Below are 22287 nucleotides of genomic sequence, written 5' to 3'. Positions count from 1 at the left end.
TATAGAGTTTCTGCTTACACCTTTTCTACAGATTGAGCAGGGCCATCTACCTGAAGGGATTTGTTTTCTGTCTACCTTCCTGCTAACTATGACTTCGGTTTTTGCTAAGTTAACCCTAAGGCCCTTTGATTCTAGACCTTGCTTCCATACCTGGAACTTCTCTAGTTGAGGTAGTGATTCAGCTATAAGAGCAATGTCATCAGCACAGAGGAGCTCCCAGGGGCTGCCTGTCTTGAATTCCTCTGTTATTGTCTGGAGGACTATGATGAACAAGAGGGGGCTGTGCACTGATCCTTGGTGAACTCCTACTTGTGCCTTGAATTCTTCGCTGTACTCATTGCCCACCCTCATCATACTGGTAGCATCCCTGTACAAGTCTTGTATCTCTGCTTGTATATATATATATATATATATATATATATGTGTGTGTGTGTGTGTGTGTGTGTGTGTGTGTGTGTGTGCGTGTGTGTGTGTGTGTGTATCCATACACACACACTCACATATATATGTACATACATACATACATACATACATACATATATATATATGCATATATATATGCGTACATGTATACATTTATGTATGTGTGAGAGTGTGTGTATGTGTTTGTGTCTCTTTGTGTGTATGTGTTTGTGTCACTGTCATACCTCATACACACTGTCATTCATTTCCAATAATTTTCATAAACATGTCTACACATGGGGGAAATATTACCTTCCTTGGAAACAGATAAGGGTTGGTGACAGGAAGGGCATCATAGCATAGAACATATGCGTTAATAAATTTTGTAAGACCCATACAAACATGGAAAAGTGAACATTTAAATAATGAAGATGATGATGATGTAAGACAGGTATTATGCAAGTATTTAAAATCAATGTTTTATGGATGAAAATGAATTGGGAATTTTTATGTATGTTGTGCAAAAATTTCAGAGACGTTAAATAGAGATTGACAAAAGTGATAAATGATATAATGAGTAGGGAACACAATTAACAAATCCATTTTCGTATGATGCAATCTATGGTGATAATCTTACAGTAGTTATAAAATGCATGTTATTTCAAACTGTTGCTTCTATTAGAAGCATATACATTTTTTATATTCAGATACCTGTACTTTAAAATGTATAAATTCAAGCCAATTTGAGTAGCTGATGGACAATATGAGAGTTGCATGCAAATTTTATGATGCATGATTCTTTGAATTAATCTGATAAACAATTTCTATGGAAATCTGAAATTATTTTGGGCAGTTAATCTAATTTTGGTTATTTATACTTTTTTATGGAAAGATGTGGAGAAAAAAAGTCTAATCCGAATGAGATCACTACCACCATTATTTAAAGGTAAGCTTAGATAAATGTTAGGATTCGCTTTTTGTTTTTTCTTTGTTTTTGTTTATAAATATGCATTCAAGAACAGTAGCTTTGTTAAATAAATAAGCTCAAAGAGTTGTCCAATAAGCCTAAAAGTGGTTCATTGCAATGATATTACTTTGTTATTATTTTTATTTTTTTACTTCAAAAAACCTTTACCATAGGTTTAAAAGGTTCACCAAGACAGGTTAAATTTATAGTCTTAGTTTAATATATGATGGAAAAGATTACAAATTTACCTGGTATTATCTTACATTAAAGTAAGGCCTAATGTGGTGAGCTGGCAGAATCATTAGCATACTGGAAAAAGTGCTAATAAGAATTTTGTCTGTCTTTACATTCTGAGCTCAAATTCTGCTGAAGTCAACATTGTCTTTCATCCTTTCAGGGTTCATAAAATAAGTCCCATTTCAGAACTAGGATCGATGTGATCAACTATCCCCTTCTCCCAAAATTTCAGGCTTTGTACCTATAGCAAAAAGGATATGAAATAAAATCTGACAGAATAAATAATATAGATATGAATTTTAAAGCTGCAAGCTGGCAGAATTATTAGTACACCAGACAAAATGCTTAAGTGGCATTTCATCCATCTTTACATACTAAGTTCAAATTCTGCCACGATCAACTTTGCCTTTCATCCTTTTAGGGCCAACGAAATAAGTACTAGTCAAGCACTGGGGTTGATGTAATCAAATAAACCTCTCTTGCAAAATTTCAGGCCTTGTGCATATAATAGAAAGAAATATAGATATGAATTTTCAAACAGATTATATCCTTGATGTATTTCTTTGATTTTATTTGTATCTATTATTCAAATATTTCTTTTCTTTACAAAAGATTCTTTAAAAGACTCATCAACGAAAGCAAAGAATTTAACGGCTGACTTTGAACTCCAAAACCAAACTAAAGCAATTTCAAATCATAAGAACAACGAGGCTATTGAAAAGTCATCATTTATCTCGTCTAGTACTTTCAGTAAGAGTTCTGAAGTAGTGAACAATTGTGAACAAACTGCTGAAAATAATCACAACCCTACACGAAGTGCAAAGCAAAACAAACGAAATAAACGAAATACTATCACAGGAGAAACTATTCGAGAAATTACATCCGTTCTTGCTGAAACAAAGTAAGGACTGATTTTTTTCTTTTCCTATTGTTTATAGAAATGTGATAGGCAGTTATTAAAGTTTACACAATCATTATACATGTTTCAAGATTTTATAATTAAATAATAAATGGAAGGTGTGGCTGTGGTGGGGTGGTTAAGAAATTTGTTTCCCAATTACATGATTTCAGGTCCAGTCCCACTATGTGGTAATTTGCAAAAGTGTCTTCTACAACCCCTAAGCTGACCAAAGCTTTGTGACTGGATTTGGTAGATGGAAACCGAAAGAAGCCTGTCGCATACTTATATATATATATATATATATATATATATATATATATATATATATATATATATATATATATATATATATATATATATATGTATATATATGCATGTATGTGCGTGCGTACGTGCATCTGTGTGTGTGTGTGCCCTTGTCTTGACATAGCATGATTGTTGTAAATGACTGTCACTATCATACAAATTGTTCATTAACAATCATCCACAAAAACATGTTTAGTCATGGGGAAATATTACCTTACTCGGAAGAATGGAAAATTAGATGTTAAAGTAATGATGATAATTAATTTATTTGCTTGATAATTAATTTATTTGCTTTAAAATTTTCCACCGTATTGTTTTCTCTTGCATGTATGTATGTATGTATGTATGTATGTTTTGTACATGTGTATGTGTGTGCATATGTGGGTGTAAGTGTGTATCATCATCATCATCGTCATTATCATCATCATAATTTAGCACCTGTCTTCCATGCTGGTATAGGTTTGATGGTAGTGGTGGTGGTGGTGGTGAGGGTGATGTATGTATGTATGTATGTATGTCATTATTCAGTTTTATTTCAAGATTTCTTGGCAACAGAGAAAGAGCCTGTTTCTAACCTAGATCCATGGGTCCTTCATTGGAATTTCAACATAAAGAACAGGGTATTTTTGTATGTATGTATGTATGTATGTATGTATGTATGTATTTCTGTATGTATGTGTGCAGATTTGTATGTTTTGTTTTATGCATGCATTTTCATGCATATAGTTGCATATCTAGACATGCTCATATATATTTAAATGTATGTGATTGTTTAGTTTTATTTCAAGATGTCTTGACAATAGAGAAAGAACCAGTTTCTAACCTAGATCCAAAGCACCTTCATTGGAATGTGTGTATGTATGTATATTGAATCCACTACAAACTTTTCAGTTTAGGTTCATTATAAATGTCCTAGCTATATTTCCTAACTTACACAAATAAGTAGAAGTATAGTTAAGAGGAAAATTTTCTCACCACACCCCACACACACTCTGGTACTGGAGCAAAGATCTGCAAAATTTCCGCTACCATACCAGGCCTGTTAATTAAGATAACAGGTGCCTAAAGTGTATTTACTTCTGAGTACTGGGAAGCCTTGATATGCTTCCACAAATGAATTATTTATCTAAAGTTTTAAAATATATATATATATATTTTTTTTTTTTTGATAAAAGACTTCACATTCATTTTATTTCATTCTATTTTAGAAGTTGCTGCAACAAAAAGGAGAATGTTTCAGATGAGAATAGTGTAGAAAATAAACATGTGGCAAGAGAAACAGAGCTTGAAGAAGAACTCATGTGAGTTTTAGAATAATTAATTCTTAGCTCAAACTATCAAGTAGGTTGCTAATAGATGTTGTTAGATAACCTGTTATATTGATGATTAACAAATTTTGTTCAATTATAAATGGTTCTTAGTCTGCTCTAATTGATCTTTGTTAAGGTCCTATATACCATATCTTCCATATTGTTCTCTTATAGGCAATTAGCAATCATCTGATTACACTTAATCATTCATTGACTTTTCATTGGTGGCATTAGTCACATAAGTTTATCCCATGTTCACTAAATTTCTGATCACAACCCAAACCATGTTTTTTACTTAAACTGAGCTTTCTTAAAAGTTCTAAGAAGTATCATCTCCCATTTCTTTCTTTGTCTTTCTGTGAAATTGTGAGCTTTCCATAAATGAATTCTGTGAAATGAAGTTCACAGAATTTTTTTTCTTTTGATCAATGTCACCTTAATACAATAATGGGCAACCTACCACCCATGGGACTTTCTGAATGGCATGCTTAATGAAAATATACCTTGAAATTTTTTGTAGTGTGGCCCACAGGGTGATGAACTATGCATTATGTAGCCTACTTCTCAAAAAAGATTGCTCATGCCTGCCTTAACCCTTTAACATTTAAACTAGCCATTTCCAGCCAAAATATTCTGCCGCTTTTATGTTCAAACTTACCAGGTCCAACATGTCACACTTACCCTACAATGCCATTGTGAAAATAAATAATCACATCATTGAAATCATGAAGCCACAAGACAATGCATGATAAATTCAAAACAATATGAATAAATAAGCATTACATTTGACAGAGTCATTTGAATGTCAAAGAGTTAATACATTATTTGTCCTGTGAATGAGCTTTGTTTCTCTTCTTCATTGCCTTCCACTTTTCAATAAATCTAACATACATTGCTTAACTCAACTTTCTCGATGTTTATATTTTCCAGGGAAACCAAGTGTACTTTAGCTAAAGTACTAAACACTTTAACAACTTACCAAGAGACAATAGCCAGAAAAGATTTGATAATTTTACAATTAGACCAGCATATTGAAGAACTCGAAATGAGTTCACAACCAGGTTTAAAAAAGTAAATATCAAATTTCTTTATGATTTTTAAAAGCTGCATTTTCATCTTGGGGAAGAGATGGAAGTCCACAGGTGCTAAATCTGGCAAATAGGACAAGTGTAGAAGTGATACCATGTTGTTTTTGGCTAGAAACTCATCAGTGAGGAGAGCTCAATGACAAGGTGCATTATAACTGTGAAAAATCCAAGTCTTCGTAACCCACAGATCTGGTCACTTTCGCTGAATGTCCTCCCTCAAGTACTTCAAAACGTTGCTGTAGAACTCTCGATTGACAGTCTGGTCCTGGGGGATGAATTCTCAATGCACAATATTGAGGATCACAAAAAAAAAAAAAAGGGGTCGCATGCTCTTGATTGAGCTGCAGCTCTATCATCATGGAAATTAAGGGTTCTTCCATTGTGATGACTACTACTTCATCTCAGGGTCATACCTGTTGACCCAACTCTTGTCACCCGTGATGATCCTTGACATGAAGGATGAGTCATCAGTGGCACGTTGATAGAGATCTTGAAAGACTTTGATGCGATGTCCATGACAAAACTGCAGAATACAGCATACATGTGATCACAAAAATACAAATTTCACAACTCACAAAGTAAACACGGTGATGTTACTCAGCATACTATCTTATGAAGGTCACTGCTAGCTCTCGTTGAGCATGCAATCATGTGCTGCCACCTGTTGGCATGCTACAGAACTAGCCCAGGAACATTTTGATACCATCTTGTACACACACACACATACACACACACACACATATATACATATATATATATAGAGAGAGATGGACAGACAGACAGACAGACAGTGAGAGAGAGAGAGGAGGGAGGGAGGGAGGGATAGATAGATAGATAGATAGATAGATAGATAGATAGATAGATAGATACCATGTTTGTATATGTAACAGCTGTTTTGTCTCAATACTCACACCCTCAGCATACACACATACAGCACACAGGCACAGCACACACACAGACATACATATATCTCCATGAAATTAACTAATCTATGCATACACATCAATCAATATTTTCTGTATTTAGTTTATAGTTTTAAATATATTGTTTCACTCATAGCAAACACCAAAATTGAATAAACTCTGATTTTAATTATTCTACATACATGTCATGCTTTCAGTGAGAATGCTTCAAAAAAAGTTAAAGAGATCCAAGAACATATTCGAGTTTTGCAAAATAAGAATCGTTTCCTCAATAAGGAAGTTCAAAGACTTGCAACATTTCGTCAGCAAGATCAGTTGAAATATGCTGACCAATATGAGTACGTAAATATACATATATATATATACATTTATTCATTATCAAATTGTTATTTTTATTTAAATTATTTCTATTTGGCTGAGATATCTGGTTTAAACATCTTTTTTTTGTTGTTGTTCTTCTTCTTGTAGTAGTAGTAGTAGTAGTAGTAGTAGTAGTAGTAGTAGTAGTAGTAGTAGTTGTAGTTTTCATGGGGGATTGTGCTGCTGCTTCTACTGCTACTGTTACTGCTGCTACTGTTGTTGTTGCTGTTACAACTACTGCTGCTGCTGCTACTGCCACTGCTGCTACTGCTGTTGTTGTTGTTGTTGTTTAACCTCATGTCATCTCTGATCAAACATAACAACTGCTGAAGTTTTTCCAGCTGGGATCATTATGCTTTCTTTTTTTTGTTTTTTCTTCAGACTTGTCATCTCTAAGATTACATTTCTACTGTGTCTTCTTTTGAAGCAGGTTTGTTGTAATCTAAAATAAAATTTGGTAGCTATTTCTAACAAGTCAAACAACTCCACAGAGACTTCCTTTTTAGCTTTTTATCACTGGTTATTACAGTACCTTACCACAGCTCATAAGAAGCAAAGCATTTTCAGCTCGGTGTTATCATGAGCATTAGTTCTATGATCTAAAATCAGTCAAGTACACATTTCATAGATCTGCACGAGACGCACTGCTGCCAGTGAGTCTTTCTGAATGGCATATCTAATGAAAAATTACCTTAAATTTTTCTTAGTAGTGCGGTCTGCCTGATGGTGAGTCAAGTTCCATGCAGCCTCCTTCTCAAAAAAGTTTGTTCTTGCCTGCACAAGACAATAAGTTGGCCAATGAAAATATGACAAGAAATCAATAAAAGAAAATACTAATATCTTCTCTCCTTCTTGCCTTGTAACAGATTTAACCCAGGGTGGGGATAGGGGTTAAGCCAGCTCCTATTGAGGTCACAACATCACGGGTCAAAGTGGTCCATGCACGTCTGTTGGTAGCCAATTCTGCAGCGTGTTGAAGACATTCCCAGTTCCAGTGATGAACACCGAAGACTCAAGGGCCAAAAACAAGTTCCATATCTGCTTTGACTGTCATGATCCATGTCTTCAGCTGACCACATCTCCACTTACGCCAACCCAGGAGAGGTTCTGGTGTTATTGCTTTCCAAAGAAGTTCATCATGGGGGTGCTGCAACATGTGACAAAACCACCATAGTCTCCTCATAATTTGGATTTTTAAGTCACATTTATAATAACAATAAAAAAAATTCTTAATCCTCAATCAATTCCTACAGGCTTTAGTTCATAAAGTTTATCATTGTTTATCATTAGTGAATATCACTGTTTATCCGCAAGTTTATCCTTAGTTCACAAAGTTTGCCACTGATATGTTGGGGTAAATTTCTAATCTTCAAAATTTAGAAATGTAAAATAACAAGTGTCTAAAACTTTACAAAACTTTACCAGGAGACATAGGCACAAGATTGGTTGTGTGAGTTCAGAAGCTTGTTTTGCAACCATGTGATTTCAGGTTCAGTCCTACTCCATGGCACCTTAAGTAAATGTCTTCATCATCACTGTTTAATGTCCATTTTCCATGCTGGCATAATTTGGATGGTTTGACAGGAGTTGGCTAGCCAAAGAACTGTCTAGGCTCCAGTTGTTTGTTTTGGCATGGTCTCTACTGCTGGACGCCCTTCCTAACACCAACCACCTTACAGAGTATGCTGGGTGCTTTGGGCATGCCCCCAGCATGGCTGCATTTTTTTGTGGTACCAACACCAGTGCATTTTATATGGCATGTGAATGAATTTGGCAGAGAGAAACTCTGTGGAAGTTTGTTGTATATATGTGTGTGTGTGTGTATATGAGTTTTTATGCCTGTGCATGCCTCTCACCACCACCACTTTACAACTGGTATTGTAAAGTTGTAATAGTAGTGATGGTGGTGAGAGACATACACATTACATCTCCACAACTCAGCAATCCAACAAAAATGACCAACAACATAAGTCCCTGACTTTAAAAAAGAATCTAAATCCTGGGGTCAACTTGTTCAACTAAAACTCTACAAAGTGGTACCCCAGCATGGCCATAGTCCAATGACTGAAGCAAGTAAAAGATAAAAGATAAACTTGTTTTTTATGCAGTAAATATATTTAAACTGATGGATGTGTTTCTTATTGACATTTTAGTGAAATAAAAATCCTAGAATCAGAAATTTATTCATGTAAAAGGGAATTCTGCCATTTGATCCAGTCATGCATAAAGTTTCCTCGAAGTGAAAATATTGATGAATCACAGTTTATCTCTACTAATCAGACCTATGTAAGAATTTTTGTTTTAGTTACTGTTAATATTTGTTTTGAATTGTTATAAACAACTGTAAATGTTAGCATGAAATGAGTTCAAAGGCTTTTTTAACTTTTCATTCATAAATCTGAAGAAGCAATGTCCATAACTTTTTACTCTTTCCTGAACTGCTAGGAAAGAAAATACCTGGATAAGGTTAGAAAAGTTAATTTTTGTTTTGCATCCTCACATGTGAATAAAATAACATCATTCCTTATCAGATACCAAACAAGAGAGTTGTGTATGAATGAAGCTGTGAAGAAAAAACAATGTTAACAGTTTGAATATTTATTAAATCTATAAATTGTGGTTGAATCTAAGAAAATGCAAGATCACTGAAGAAAATTATTTGCAAGTCAGAAAAGCTTATTTTAATGTTTGAAACTGTTGAGACATTTGGATCTGTCTCTGGATAGTGAAATAACTCTGAGGAAGAAGGACTGAGTAACGATTGAATACGAAGCTGAAAAAGTAACATACAGTGATGTGGTAGGAGAGCTTAATATCAGTAGATGGAGGCAGCAAATGTTGTTGTCGTAGTTGTGTCAGTAATATATAGAGAACCCATTGATTGTAAATATAATTATAAAGTGTTATTGAAATTAGGGTTTTAACCCTTTAACATTCATATTTCTCTGTCAAATGTAATGCTTATTTATTCATATTGTTTTGAATTAACCATACATTCTCTTGTAGCTTTAAGATTTTGATGATGTGATTGCATATTTTTAGAATAATATTGTAGGATAAGTGTGAGAGACCAGATCTTGAACATAAACTAGATAGAATATTTAGACCAAATATGGCCAGTTTAAATGCTAAAGGGTAAATTAGATTTCAAATTTTGAAACTTATTGATGCTAATTTACCTTTCATTCTTGTGTACATAATAAAATAAGTGCTCATAATAAACTAACAAAGGCATTTGCAGTGAGGCCTGATCCTATAATAAACATCATTTTTTCCATTTGTTTCATTTTATTTTATAATTTTAAATATTTGTCCAAATCTAAGTATAATAGTCAAATATTTATATATATTTATATATATATATTCCTGTATAAACTTTTTTAGTATAAAGAAAAAGTTTGCAAACTGCTTGAAGAAGCAAGACAAACAAATCCCAGTTTACCAGTATATGAGAGGTAAATTATTTTTTATTTCTTTTATAACATTTTATATATTTTTATTGATTTCTTAGACATGAAATTGTAGATACATATGAAAAAGACACTATTTTTAGTTCCATTTTTTAAAAGGTTATGGTTTTTGTTGAAGGAAGTTAAACTACCTCCTCAGTATATCAGTGAGTATATAGCACTCTTACTTCACCAGTCAGGGATCTCATCACAGGCTGACAAGACCTGCTACTGTTACCATGTAAACCAGTACTACCTGTTCCATGGTCGAGGGCCCCATTTGTGTAGCTTACTACTCTTGTGAGGAGGGTGTTTAGACACCTAGCAGGACTAAAATCAAGACCAGCTGAAGAGCAGTTGAACTCCTTGTGGGGCAACGCCATCCAGTTGGAGAAGGCAATGGCAAACTGTTCCAAGAAATCACTATAAGAATGTCAAAGTAATGTTATAGCTTTATCTGATGGGTGAACTCACACTTAATCAAGAAAATTTTCATTGCAGTGTCATCAACACACTGCAAAAGCATAAGATGCATGACAATGACAACTTCACCAAAAATCAAGGAAAAATAAATACCACATACCATACATACTTTTCACAGAGCCTTATTTTCTAAAATAGATAAATTTAGTTTTAGCAAGCTAATTTTATTCCATTAAATAAATTTTGTTAATTATTTTATAACCATTTGATATCTTTTCCCTAGGCTGATATCTAAACAGGTTCATGTCGACAGTTATGGCTTTAAACATGTACATAGTACTTCAGATATGGCCATACACTATACATGCCAGCAGCTCTCTCTACACTACAGCAAACAACTAGAAAACTATGACTGCAACCAAATACAATGGAAAATTTTCACTAAAAACCTAAATACTCCAACTGAATGGTGGAAAAATAAGAAAAAGGTACTGTCATAATTTAACTCATAAATATATATTTTTTAATTAAACATGCTAAATCTTGTACAAAAGAACCCTTTTCTATTTGCCTCATTCAAAAACCGCCTCTCTAAAAGTTTACTTCATTGCTTATCATTGGGAAAATGGAACTTTAAAACTAATAGAATCAGTTGGAAATTGAAGCCTCTACATCAGCCACAGGTGTTATATGACATAGAAAGGATTCTGAAAAAGATAGGGTACCTCATTTGTCTGAACAAACTTTAAAATAGTCCAGTCAATTCAAAAAAACTTTAACTCATGATCATCTATTTTGCAGACTTGTTATACCAAATGGGACACTGAAACTGGTAAAAACAATAAATAAGTGATCTAGATATTTTATTGTATTTCACCTCACAAAGCTAATTTTGTAACACAGACATATTTACCTGTTATTACCTGAAGGTTAATTAAATCAGTACCGGTAAAGCAGTCAGAGTCTTTGCTTGACAAGTTAACAGAGCTCTAGTTTTCTAACTAATGGATCATCAGCTATTTATCTATGTACTATACTGCTATCAAAGCAAAGACATTTAATACTGAATAAATCAGTCTTTCTATCATAGGAAGTACAATTTACCACCGTTGACAAGTTCACTGTGTAACAGACAAATGATTTCTTACTCTGCAGGGTTGAACTTAAACATCCACAAGATCTAAAGAAGGGTAACAGGAAACTATTTGAATCATAGCATGAAGATGAAGACAATGTCTTTGATGATACCTCACTCCACTGACCTAATTGGTTATGGACATTGCTCAGTTGCTAGAATTTATCTTAATGATATCCCACTCTCTCTCTCTCTCTCTCTCTCTCTCTCTCTCTCTCTCTCTCTCCATCTTTCTCTTTGTCTGTCTGTCTCAAGAGAAATCAAAAGAGATCATTATTAGCTATGTTTAACTTTATTTGGCTGAAGACTCTATGTTCATTGTGGTTCATTCAGAAAAGATGGTTTGTTAATAGACAGACATACTGGTGTTTGAAGTTTGACTAAGTTTGTTTCAAAGAATTTATCAAGATGCCTGTAGAATGTATCAAAATCTTTTGTTTGATGCTTTTCAAAATAGTACTGAACAAAGCTGGGCTGATATTTTTTTGAGACAAACAATTTATAATGAATGTATGTATTGTCAATTTAATTTCTACCATACCATAAAAGATAGCTCAAAGCCTCAATCTCGAGAGGATGTTAATTATGACTTTTAAATGTTTTAGTTTGTCAGATTTATTTAAAAGAAAGGTGTTTGAACTTTTTTAATTTGATCTTCTTTCCAAACGAATTAACTTAGAATTATTCTGTTTAGATCCTGTACAATATACTTCTATTCTAATTATATTATAATTTTATACTGCCATCCAAAAAATTCCATTTATTTATTTGTTTATTTTTTATTTATTTATATTCCAGAAAAAGGAACTGAAATTACTTGGTCGCAAAGGGATTCCTGACCAGTTCCGTGGAAAGCTTTGGAGTTATTTTATTAAACTAAAGTTAGAAAATATGATGTCTGACAAAGGACTTCATTATTTTAGTAATCTATGTAATATTCAAATTGATTGTCAGGTACAACTGTTTTTTCTTGTTGATATAAACTGTATTTTATAAATGCTTTTGTGGTTATTTTCAGTCATCATGAATTCTGTAATATTAGAACTTCATAAATGAACGAACAACTCAAAAATTAATTATTTCATTTGTTTCTATTTGAATAGTTATCTGGACAAGAGCTGCAAATTTAAAACTTTCATTAGTTAGAAAATATAAACAAGAGACATGTTTTAATTTGAACAATACATTGCATTCTTATACATTGATATTGCCACAGTTTTTGAGATGAATTGAAAATCAGAAGTCTCTAAATAAATGTGGAATTTAACTTGTTGAAGAATAAATAACAGGATTTCTGGAGCTAGTGGTCTTATGGGAATTTGTAATTTATATAATAATTAACTTTGTTTTTGCATTTGGTTTACAAGATTCTTGATGTGAACCCACATATTGAAACAGATTTTTTTGTATTTCAGAAGGGTCATTATGCCAATAATAAGCACACACACTGGCTCTATTTCACTTCTTTTTTTCTTATTAGTCAATTCGTTACCATTTAACCAATTAATAAATTAACTGGTTGTTTGATAAGTCATTTGGTCAATCAGTCAATCAATTGGCTAGGTTTATCAAAGTTCTTTTACTGCCATTCACTACAGACCTGAAGCAGATTTGAAGTAGAGAGACCATGTCATTGATGAGGTAATAAATAGTGACAAAAAGACTTTAACAAACTTAGCTAACTGATGGATTGACTGAACAGTTAATCAAACCATTGGCTACTTAATTAAATGTTAATGAATTGACAATATTACCATTGCATAATTCAATGAAGTGTTAAACTACATTGAAGAAAATGTATTAGCATGTTAGGCAACCCTAGCTACTGCCCCCCCCCCCCCTCTCTCTCTCTCTCTCTCTCTCTCTCTCTCTCTCTCCCTCTCTCAATATTCTTTTTTATACTCTAAACTCCAGACTGGAATGCTATAGTCAAACTTTCCTTCCCAATTACTAAGCTGCAATCATTTCTTACAAAATAGTAACTTCAGTACTTTCACATGATCATCATGCCAACTGCAGCCTAAAAGAGTATCATAAGGAACCATTTCCCACCATCTAACATATAAAAAAAAGGTCCATGGATAATGATAAGATCCCCTCCACTCACCCATCAAACTATAAACTAGAGCAACAAATGAAGTTTGTAACTTACTGCCAAGTGCTTGATAAACTATTCCTCTGTCACCAATTTATTGATTATACCAGAATAGGGTTCCTTAATTTACAATATTTTCATGACAATAAGGCAGTGAGCTGACAGAACCATTAGCATACTGGGCAAAATGCTTAACGACATTCTGCTCATTTTTATTTTCTGAGTCCAAATTCTACTGAGATCAACTTTGCCTTTCATCCTTTCAGGGTTGATAAAGTGACCAGTTAAACACTGGGGTAATGTAATCAACTTATCCTGTACCATTACATTGCTGGGCTTTTGGGGTCCATAAAATAAGTACTAGTTGAGCATTGGGGCTGATGTAATCGATTTACACATTTCCCAAAAATTTGAAACCAAACTTGTTACAACAACGCCTTGATTTTACCATTTCATAATTTTTATAGGTTAAATCAATATAATTTAAATCCATAGATAACATATTGTTCTTCTTGCCAGAAAAAAAAAACTAGTTCAGCCTAACAGGAAATAATGTTAAGATTAAATTGTAAAATATACATTGGGATAATTTTTGTTTGTATCACTCCTTCTACAATTTATCTATTTTAGAAGTTCTAGAAGTATAAAATTCCATTTGCTTCATATTTACAGTCGGCTGCTAAATATCGACGACAAATCTTTGTTGATCTCTTACGAACGATGCCAAATAATGTTAAGTTTTCATCAGCTGAGAGTAAAGGGGTGAGCCAAATTTTCAATATTTTGTTGTCATTTCATTTACTTTGTTTTTTAGATAAATATTGCATTACTCTATATTCCAACATCATAAGTATAAGGAAGAAAATGTGCCAAAGTTAACAACCAGAATAAGTCTTCTTTATTTCAACATAAACCTTGTAATTACAGCCATCATGTACAATCTTTATAAGACTTTAACCCTTTTGAATTTAAACTAGCTATAACTAAGCAACATATTCTACCTGTTTAGTCAAATCAGCCAGATCCAGCCTTTCACACCTCCCATATAACGATATTGTAAAAATAAATATCCATATCACCTTGAAATTTCAAACCTTCAAGATAATGTATGATTAATTCAAGACAATGCAACTAAATAAGTGCTACATTTGACAGAGTAATCTGAATACTAAAAGATTAAAAGTCATTTCTGAAATCTTTTTGATCTTCACAACTAATTCCTTCAATTTGTGAGTTGATTCTTTGACTGGTGCTAAAAGCTATGAATAGTCAAAAATCCATTCAACTATAATTTTTACTTGAATTATTTTAGTAAAACAGTAAATTTATTTTCTAATCATATTTTTTTAATTTGAAATTAGACAAAATTATATTTTTCAGATGATTTATTTCATCATTAGAGAGAAAAGTCTTTTGATATTTATATCTACACTGCATTGATCCTCTTAAGTTCTTAACTAGTTGCACATAGACACAAACAAGTGTGAAGAAAATGAAACATATTTCTTGAGGCAAAACATTTTCATCATGTCTCGACAGATACATTCATTATTAAAGATGTATTGGATGAGGAGCAATGTGCAACTGACACTGAGGAAAAAATGGAGTTTCTTTTTATTTACAAGTTATAAGATCACTCTTGATTTTGATTTCTTAAAATTCCATTTACTAGAAAGTTTTTATATATATATATATTTTAGTTCAGTTCTAAGTTTAGCAAGAAAAAATTTAGGGTTTTTTTTCCTTTTTTTTTTTTGTTGTTATTAAACATGAACTACAAATTATGAAGCAGAACTTTAATAAGAAGATATTTTTCAGGTGATGGACCTTCAAGACATACTTTTGGCATATTGTGTTCACAATCCCTGCATTGGTTACTGCCAGGGTATGAACTTCTTTGCAGCAATGTGTCTTTTGTTTATGAATGCACATGATACATTCTGGTAAGAGTTTGATTTTTTTGTTTTTGTTTGTATCCTCTTTATCTATAATTATAAATAAAATCTAAAATGTATAATTAGACATTGTATACATTTCCCTCTAAGTGGGTGTAAATTGATATTAAGAAGGATAGGTACAGGTATGTATACATACAGGTATGGCCCAATAGGTGTAGGCATAGCATAAGTGCAGGTGTGGCTGTGTGGTTGAAAAGCTTGCTTCCCAACCATGTGATCTTGGGTTCAGTCCCACTATGCCAATCAAAGGCCAATCAAAGCCTTGTGAGTGAATTTAGTAGACAGAAACTGAAAGAAGCCCATTGTATGTGTACCTTTGTCTAGACATCATGTGATGAATGGTCGTTAATGAGAATCATTGTCATACAAATGAAGCTGTTCATTTCCAGTCTTCTGTGGGAAGCATGTCTAACCAAGGGAAAATATTACCTTATTTGGAAACAGAGGAGGGTTGGTTACAGGAAGGGCATTCAATCATAGAAAATCTGCCTCAACAAATTCTGTTTGACCTATGCAAGCATAGAAAATTGGATGTTAAAAAATAATGATGATAGATGCTTTTAGAATATTTACTCTTCTTACACTAATTATATGAATGAAGAACTAGATATAAAGATGCTTGTGTATAGTCAAATAGTCTATATCTCAATAAAGACATTAATGTGTGTAAGATATACATGAAGGAATAACGAGCCCATCTCAAGAAATTGCAATCAATCAGAGCTGACCACTTTTCTACATGATTTTTATTTTATGTGGAAGACTAGCAGTTGCCCATCTATTCAAGTCCCTTCTCATCATGCCATCAATGTTGTCTAAAGGGAAGGCCACCACATTAGGGTTGATACAGCTTGGCACCAATGTTATCATAGGTGTTGCAATCAGAATACAAAGGGCCAAGACAAATACTGCAAGGCATCTCATCTGATGCTTTGACAGTTCTACCAGTCCACCAACCTGTATTGGTACTTTATTATTAACAAAAAGTAGAGTTGACTTTAGTGAGATTTGAACTCAGAAAACAGAGAATTGGAACAAGTACTCTGAGACAGTCTATCCAATACTCTAACAATTCAGCCAATACACCACTTTAGTTGATATGAATAATTATAATAAGGCTGTGGGCTGGCACAATCATTAGCATGATGGGCAAAATGCTTAGCAGCATTTGGTCTGCCATTATGTTCTGAGTTCAAATTCTACCACAGTCAACTTTCCATTTCATTCTTTTGAGGTCAATAAAATAAGTACCAACTGAACACTGGTAACTTGCCTCAAACTTGCCAGCTTTGTGCCAAAATTTGAAACCAGTATGATTAAGTATAATAGTAATTCTTTTTTGGAACAGTGAATCTTGAAGCACATAAAGCTATAAATAATAGCATTTTGGACAGAAAAAGTCAAAGGCATTCTATTATTTGTAGCTTTACTTGCTTTGAGATCCAATGCTCCCAAAAAAAAAAGAATTATTTCAAATTCTGTCAAAAGTTAATAAAATTCTTATGATGTCACTTATAATAACATATAATTATAATAATTATATCGAATAAAAGAGTCAGGACAAATTTATCTGGTGGTTAAGATATTGGATTATTAATCATGGTTTGTGCTGTCATATTTGATACAAGTGTTCCATTGCATCTTTGACAAGAACGGACACTATTCTAAGTTTGAAAGAATTGGCACCAATTAGTTCATCTCTCATCTTTATAACAGTATTGGATGCAAAGCTAAGTACCATCATTTTGAATTACTGTAGCTTGTAGAGAGGCTGTTGTCTAATGACATAGTGGGTATGATGTGTTTGTATCTTTAAGTGAAAAGTTTCTTTATAAGGGAAAAAGAGATTATAAATAGTGACTACAAAATTTAATTAAGAATATATTGAATATGATTTTCTTTTCATAGCTGTGTTATTGCTATTGAAAGAAATAGTAAAATTAAAGTCCAAAATCAGATAAAAGTTATCCTTATTTTTTTAAGTTTTGGAAAATTAATCCAAAGAATCTAAAACTACCTTCTATCATGTGATTGACAGATGATTTTATATATACGTGTGTGTGTGTGTGTGTGTGTGTGCGCATATGTGTGTGTATGTTTGTGTGTATATGTTTGTGTGTATATGTTTGTGTGTATGTGTTTGTGTGTATGTTTGTGTGTATATGTGTATATGTTTGTGTGTATGTGTGTGTGTATAAATATATATATATATACATATATATGTATACATATATACACACACATATATATATATATATACATGTATATGTATATATTTGTCTATGTCAGTATGTCTTTGTGTTTGTACCCCTCCACCTCTCCACCTTGTGATAACTAGTGTTGGTTTGTTTAGCAGTTTAACAAATAGAATAAGTGCCAGACTCAAAAGTAAGTACTGGGGGCAACTTGTTTGACTGAACCCTTCAAGGTAGTACTCCAGCATGGCCACAGTCTAATGACTGAAACCAGTAAAAGATAATGAAATCTGTGAATAATCTTAGAAAAAAGAAAGAAAAATTGTAAGTAATCTACAGAATAAATCAGGAACCATGATTAATTAAATTTCCTAATGAGTAGATAAATAAGTAACTGAGATTAAATAAATAATAAATGATTTTCTTAAAAATAAGACAAGGAAATGAATTCATTAATTAAGTGAAAATTGTCCAACTAATCTATTTTCTTTACATGCAGTGAAGCCGAAATATTCTTCTGATTATCCCATAATTTTGTTATCTACTAAACATTACTAACATAATTTTGTTAATACTAAAACAAATTATCTTTTATTCGTTGCTGATGTAGGGCTCTGGTTGCCATTACAGAATTTTACTTCCCTCAGCATTACTTTGATAATAACCTAATTGGTGCACAAGCAGATCAATTTATACTGAAAGACTTAGTCAAAAGTATGCTGCCTAATCTAGCAGAGCACCTGGAAAGGACTGACATTGAACTATCCACTATAACTCTTACTTGGTTTATGGCAATCTTTTTTGATTCAGTACCATTTCAGGTAAGTCAATGAATATATTTTTTATGGATGGATCTGGTTTATGACTTTGTGTGTGTGTGTGTGTGTGAGTGTGTGTGTATTATATATATATATATATATATATATACACATGCACATACACATACGTACATATATATATATATATATATATATATATATATATATATATATATATATATCTACATATGACATTTTTTTTCCTTCTCTCTCTGTTTATTTCCTCTTATTCCTTTCTGTTGAAGAGCGTAGGCTTGAAACATAAAAGTCCTTTCCATGTTTCCTGTGCGTCAAACTAATACACTTGCTTGTTGTTCCTACACCTGTCTTCGTCTTTTGCTTTTCTATAAATTTGAACTACACACACACACACACACACACACACACACACACGCACACACACACACACACACGCACACACACACACACACACACACACACACACACACACATATTTATATGCATACTTATGTATATATTGTTGTGTCTGTGGAGAGTCATTCTGTTTTAATGCCTTATTAATTGACACACTCACCAGTTCGATTTCCACTCATTTTTTTTTCTAAAAGGTTTGTTGCTTCTTGCAACCTATTCAATAGTTGTTGATTATGTCCATTATCGGAGCTGCGTTCTTTTTGTTTGTTAGTTTGTGCACATGTGAGTGCATCAGCATGCATGTGTATACATGTATGTATGTATGTATGTATGTATGTATGTATGCATGTATGCATGCATGCATGCAGATTTGTATGCTTTGTTTTATGTATGTATTCTCATGCATATAGCTGCATGTCTAGATATGTTCATGATAAACTTAAATGATAAACTTTTGGAAAGTTTTACAAATTATTACAGTTCCAGTGATGGCTTGGATCTGTAGTCTTCGAATCAGCTTTCTTTTTTTGGGTTTTGAAAAGCCTAATTTTTCAAGACTGGTACTAAGGCAGTGTGTTACATATCCCAGTGCCTCAATAATTACAGGTATAAACCTGAACTTGTAAGCTGGTATGTATGTATGTATGTATGGATGGATGGATGGATGGATGGATGGATGGATGGATGGATGGATGGATGGATGGATGGATGGATGGATGGCTATGTGTGTGTGTATATATAAACGTGTGTGTGTGTGTTGTACACATGCAAACACTCATACATATATGTATGCTTATACCTTTCAATGATGTGTATTAGAAAATGTTTTAAACATTGCCAAAATCTAATGCACTTTTTCAAGAACAAAGTTATTTGTCTTCAGTTAGAGATATTTCCTTATCATTCTCACCATCAGAATTGCTGTGAACTAACTATAGATGTTCAATCAGTTGGCTGTTTTGAGGATCTCATTTAGAATGTCTGTGTGTTGTCGCACCCCAACAGTTGTGGGAGCAGAAATGTGACCTAATAGAAGTATTGGTGAGCTACATAAAGTAATTCTACAATACCTATACAACTTTATATGTAACTTCTGAAATCTGTTTTGATCCTAATTCGTTTCACTTTGATAGCTAATTCTCTGGCTGGGGCTAGAAGCTGTGAATAGTCCAGCAGATTATTATTTTCACTTGAATTTTTTTAGTAAAACAGAGCAAAACTAAAAACAAAATTATCTTTTATTTAATCATATTTCTTTTTTTAATTTGAAATTAGGCAAGATTATAATATTTTTCAAACAATTTTTTTCATTTTTAGAGAGGTAAGTCTTTTGATATTTATATCAAGTGTTTTACTCCTGGATGTTTGCAAAGTAACAAATTAAATTTGAACCAGGAAACTTCATTTTATACTATGATTAATCATGTGTTCATATAAGCAAGTCATCCAGAACATTTATACACTGAAATCAGATGCTTTGCTTATTTCTGAAATATAATTAAATCTGAACACAAATTTACTTTTAAATAACCTTTTCTTTTTCTTCGGACAAGATTTTATTCAACAAATTGTAAATGAATAAATATGAAATTACTTTGAAAGTATTTTATAAAACAAAATTTTTTTTAGTTTAGCAAAGTTCTCTCCCCTGAAATAATTCATGATGTGAGGAAAGACCAATACAATATCACAAGAGAATACTGCATTGGACATGTAATTAAAATGGATGAGATGTCCTAGAGTTAAACTGGAGAAAATATACTAGAGAGATTGTTTAAATAAAGTAGAGAGGTTTGTTCTTAAGACATAAATTAGGAGTGAACATATCAAAGGACACAGGATATGACATAGATCTATTCAATCTATATCACACAAAAGTTACAATAAGGTCTTTAATCCATTTTCAGAAATTTGAGGTATAAGAACAAATCTAGACAGTCATAGGAATAATCTGAATTAGTTTTTTTTTATAAATAATTTGTAAAGATAAAAATTTCCATCCAAATTAACACAATTTTCTTAGATTTTTTTAAATCATAGAAAGCTTATTTAAAGCATAGAATGGTTGATTAAAATGAAAAAAATGAAAGATACTTTTAGTTCCATAGATGCTTTCTTCTGACAATAATGTTCTGTTGATAGTTTTAATCATGTTTTTTCTTTCAAAAATATTTTAATAAGTGTGCAATTTCAAATATTTTGTTAGTTTAGGGACTAATTGTTTAGTTGAACTTTGTGGTGTGCGACAAATTGAAGTACTTCGTGTTGAACTGATGTTTTAAATTTCTTTTATTTCTTTTTCTTTTCCTCCTTTTCTTTCTTCATTCATGTCTGTGTTTTCTTCATTTTTGGATTTATATTTTAATGTTGTTTTGTATTAAAGATGTATCATATATATAAGTGTTAAATATTTATTAATTTAGATAATCATTAAATTATCTAAATTTTCAATAAATAAAATATGTTCAGAAACTAAATGAAAATTGGGATTAAAAAAAAATTTAGAGAAATTATAAAAGATATTTCTTCTACTTTTGTTCAGGAATCCTAAGGCTTGTTTCATGGATATATATATATATATATATTGTTTGTGTGCTGATGCCTCTGTGTGTATAACAATAACCATTATAAACACCCCAGACTTCTCTCCCTTAATGCAATCTTTTCTACTATAGGCATAAGGCCTGAAATTTTGTGGGAAGAGGCTAGTCGATTACATCGACCCCAGTGCTCAAATGATGCTTATTTTATCAACTCCAAAAGGCTGAAAGGCAAAGTCAACCTCAGCAGAATTTGAACTCAGAACGCAAAGACAGATGAAACGCTGCTAAGTAGTTTGTCTGGTTTGCTAACAACTCTGCCAACTTGCCTCCTTCGTTCTTATTGTAGCCAAAACAAAAAAAAAAACCCAATTATTATTTCAATAAGGAAATTAAGATTTTTCTTTATATTTTGTTGCGCTTCTTAAATAGTACTGATGCAAGCAATTTTTATATTCTTAAATTTTTATTTTTAATATTCTTCATTTTAAATTGTGCAGCAGTACCAACGCTAGTCTTGGTCAGAATATAATTATCTACTTAAACGCATGTCATGTACAAAAAAAGTTGCATAAGAGCCAAAGGTCATGAGATTAATTCAAGTCCACAGCTTAACTCTCTATTTAAAAAATATATATATAACAGCATACTAAAATTCTTTTCTGCAGCAGCACTGGCTCCCATCATGAAATTGTGTGTGCTTGCGCATGTGTACGTGTGAGTGTGTGGGTGGGTGCATCTGTATGCATGTGTGTGTGTGTGTGTACACACAGACATGTACTTTCACAAACACACACAAGCATCT

General features: G+C 32.5%; 2 protein-coding genes across 2 annotated transcripts in view; one reads left to right on the top strand and one right to left on the bottom strand.

Annotated features, from left to right (window-relative positions):
- Window positions 1–22287, top strand: part of LOC106873452 (uncharacterized) — a 180445-nt gene that overhangs the window by 36904 nt on the left and 121254 nt on the right. The window contains exons 7-18 of the mRNA XM_014920810.3: window positions 1295–1348; window positions 2219–2507; window positions 4022–4114; window positions 5054–5194; window positions 6332–6472; window positions 8648–8780; window positions 9879–9949; window positions 10650–10854; window positions 12300–12455; window positions 14269–14358; window positions 15415–15539; window positions 18360–18570. Of these exons, the coding sequence (XP_014776296.2) occupies window positions 1295–1348; window positions 2219–2507; window positions 4022–4114; window positions 5054–5194; window positions 6332–6472; window positions 8648–8780; window positions 9879–9949; window positions 10650–10854; window positions 12300–12455; window positions 14269–14358; window positions 15415–15539; window positions 18360–18570 (1709 nt within the window). The remainder of the gene's footprint in view (window positions 1–1294; window positions 1349–2218; window positions 2508–4021; window positions 4115–5053; window positions 5195–6331; window positions 6473–8647; window positions 8781–9878; window positions 9950–10649; window positions 10855–12299; window positions 12456–14268; window positions 14359–15414; window positions 15540–18359; window positions 18571–22287) is intronic.
- Window positions 1–22287, bottom strand: part of LOC106873454 (uncharacterized) — a 133674-nt gene that overhangs the window by 54618 nt on the left and 56769 nt on the right. The gene's annotated exons all lie outside the window — the stretch shown is intronic.

The sequence above is a fragment of the Octopus bimaculoides genome, chromosome 2 (genome assembly GCF_046866305.1).
Source record: "Octopus bimaculoides isolate indiv1 chromosome 2, ASM4686630v1, whole genome shotgun sequence".
Classification (NCBI taxonomy): Eukaryota; Metazoa; Mollusca; class Cephalopoda; order Octopoda; family Octopodidae; genus Octopus; species Octopus bimaculoides.
The sequence above is the reverse complement of the archived record's forward strand: the minus strand, read 5'-3'. Positions and strand labels throughout refer to the sequence as shown.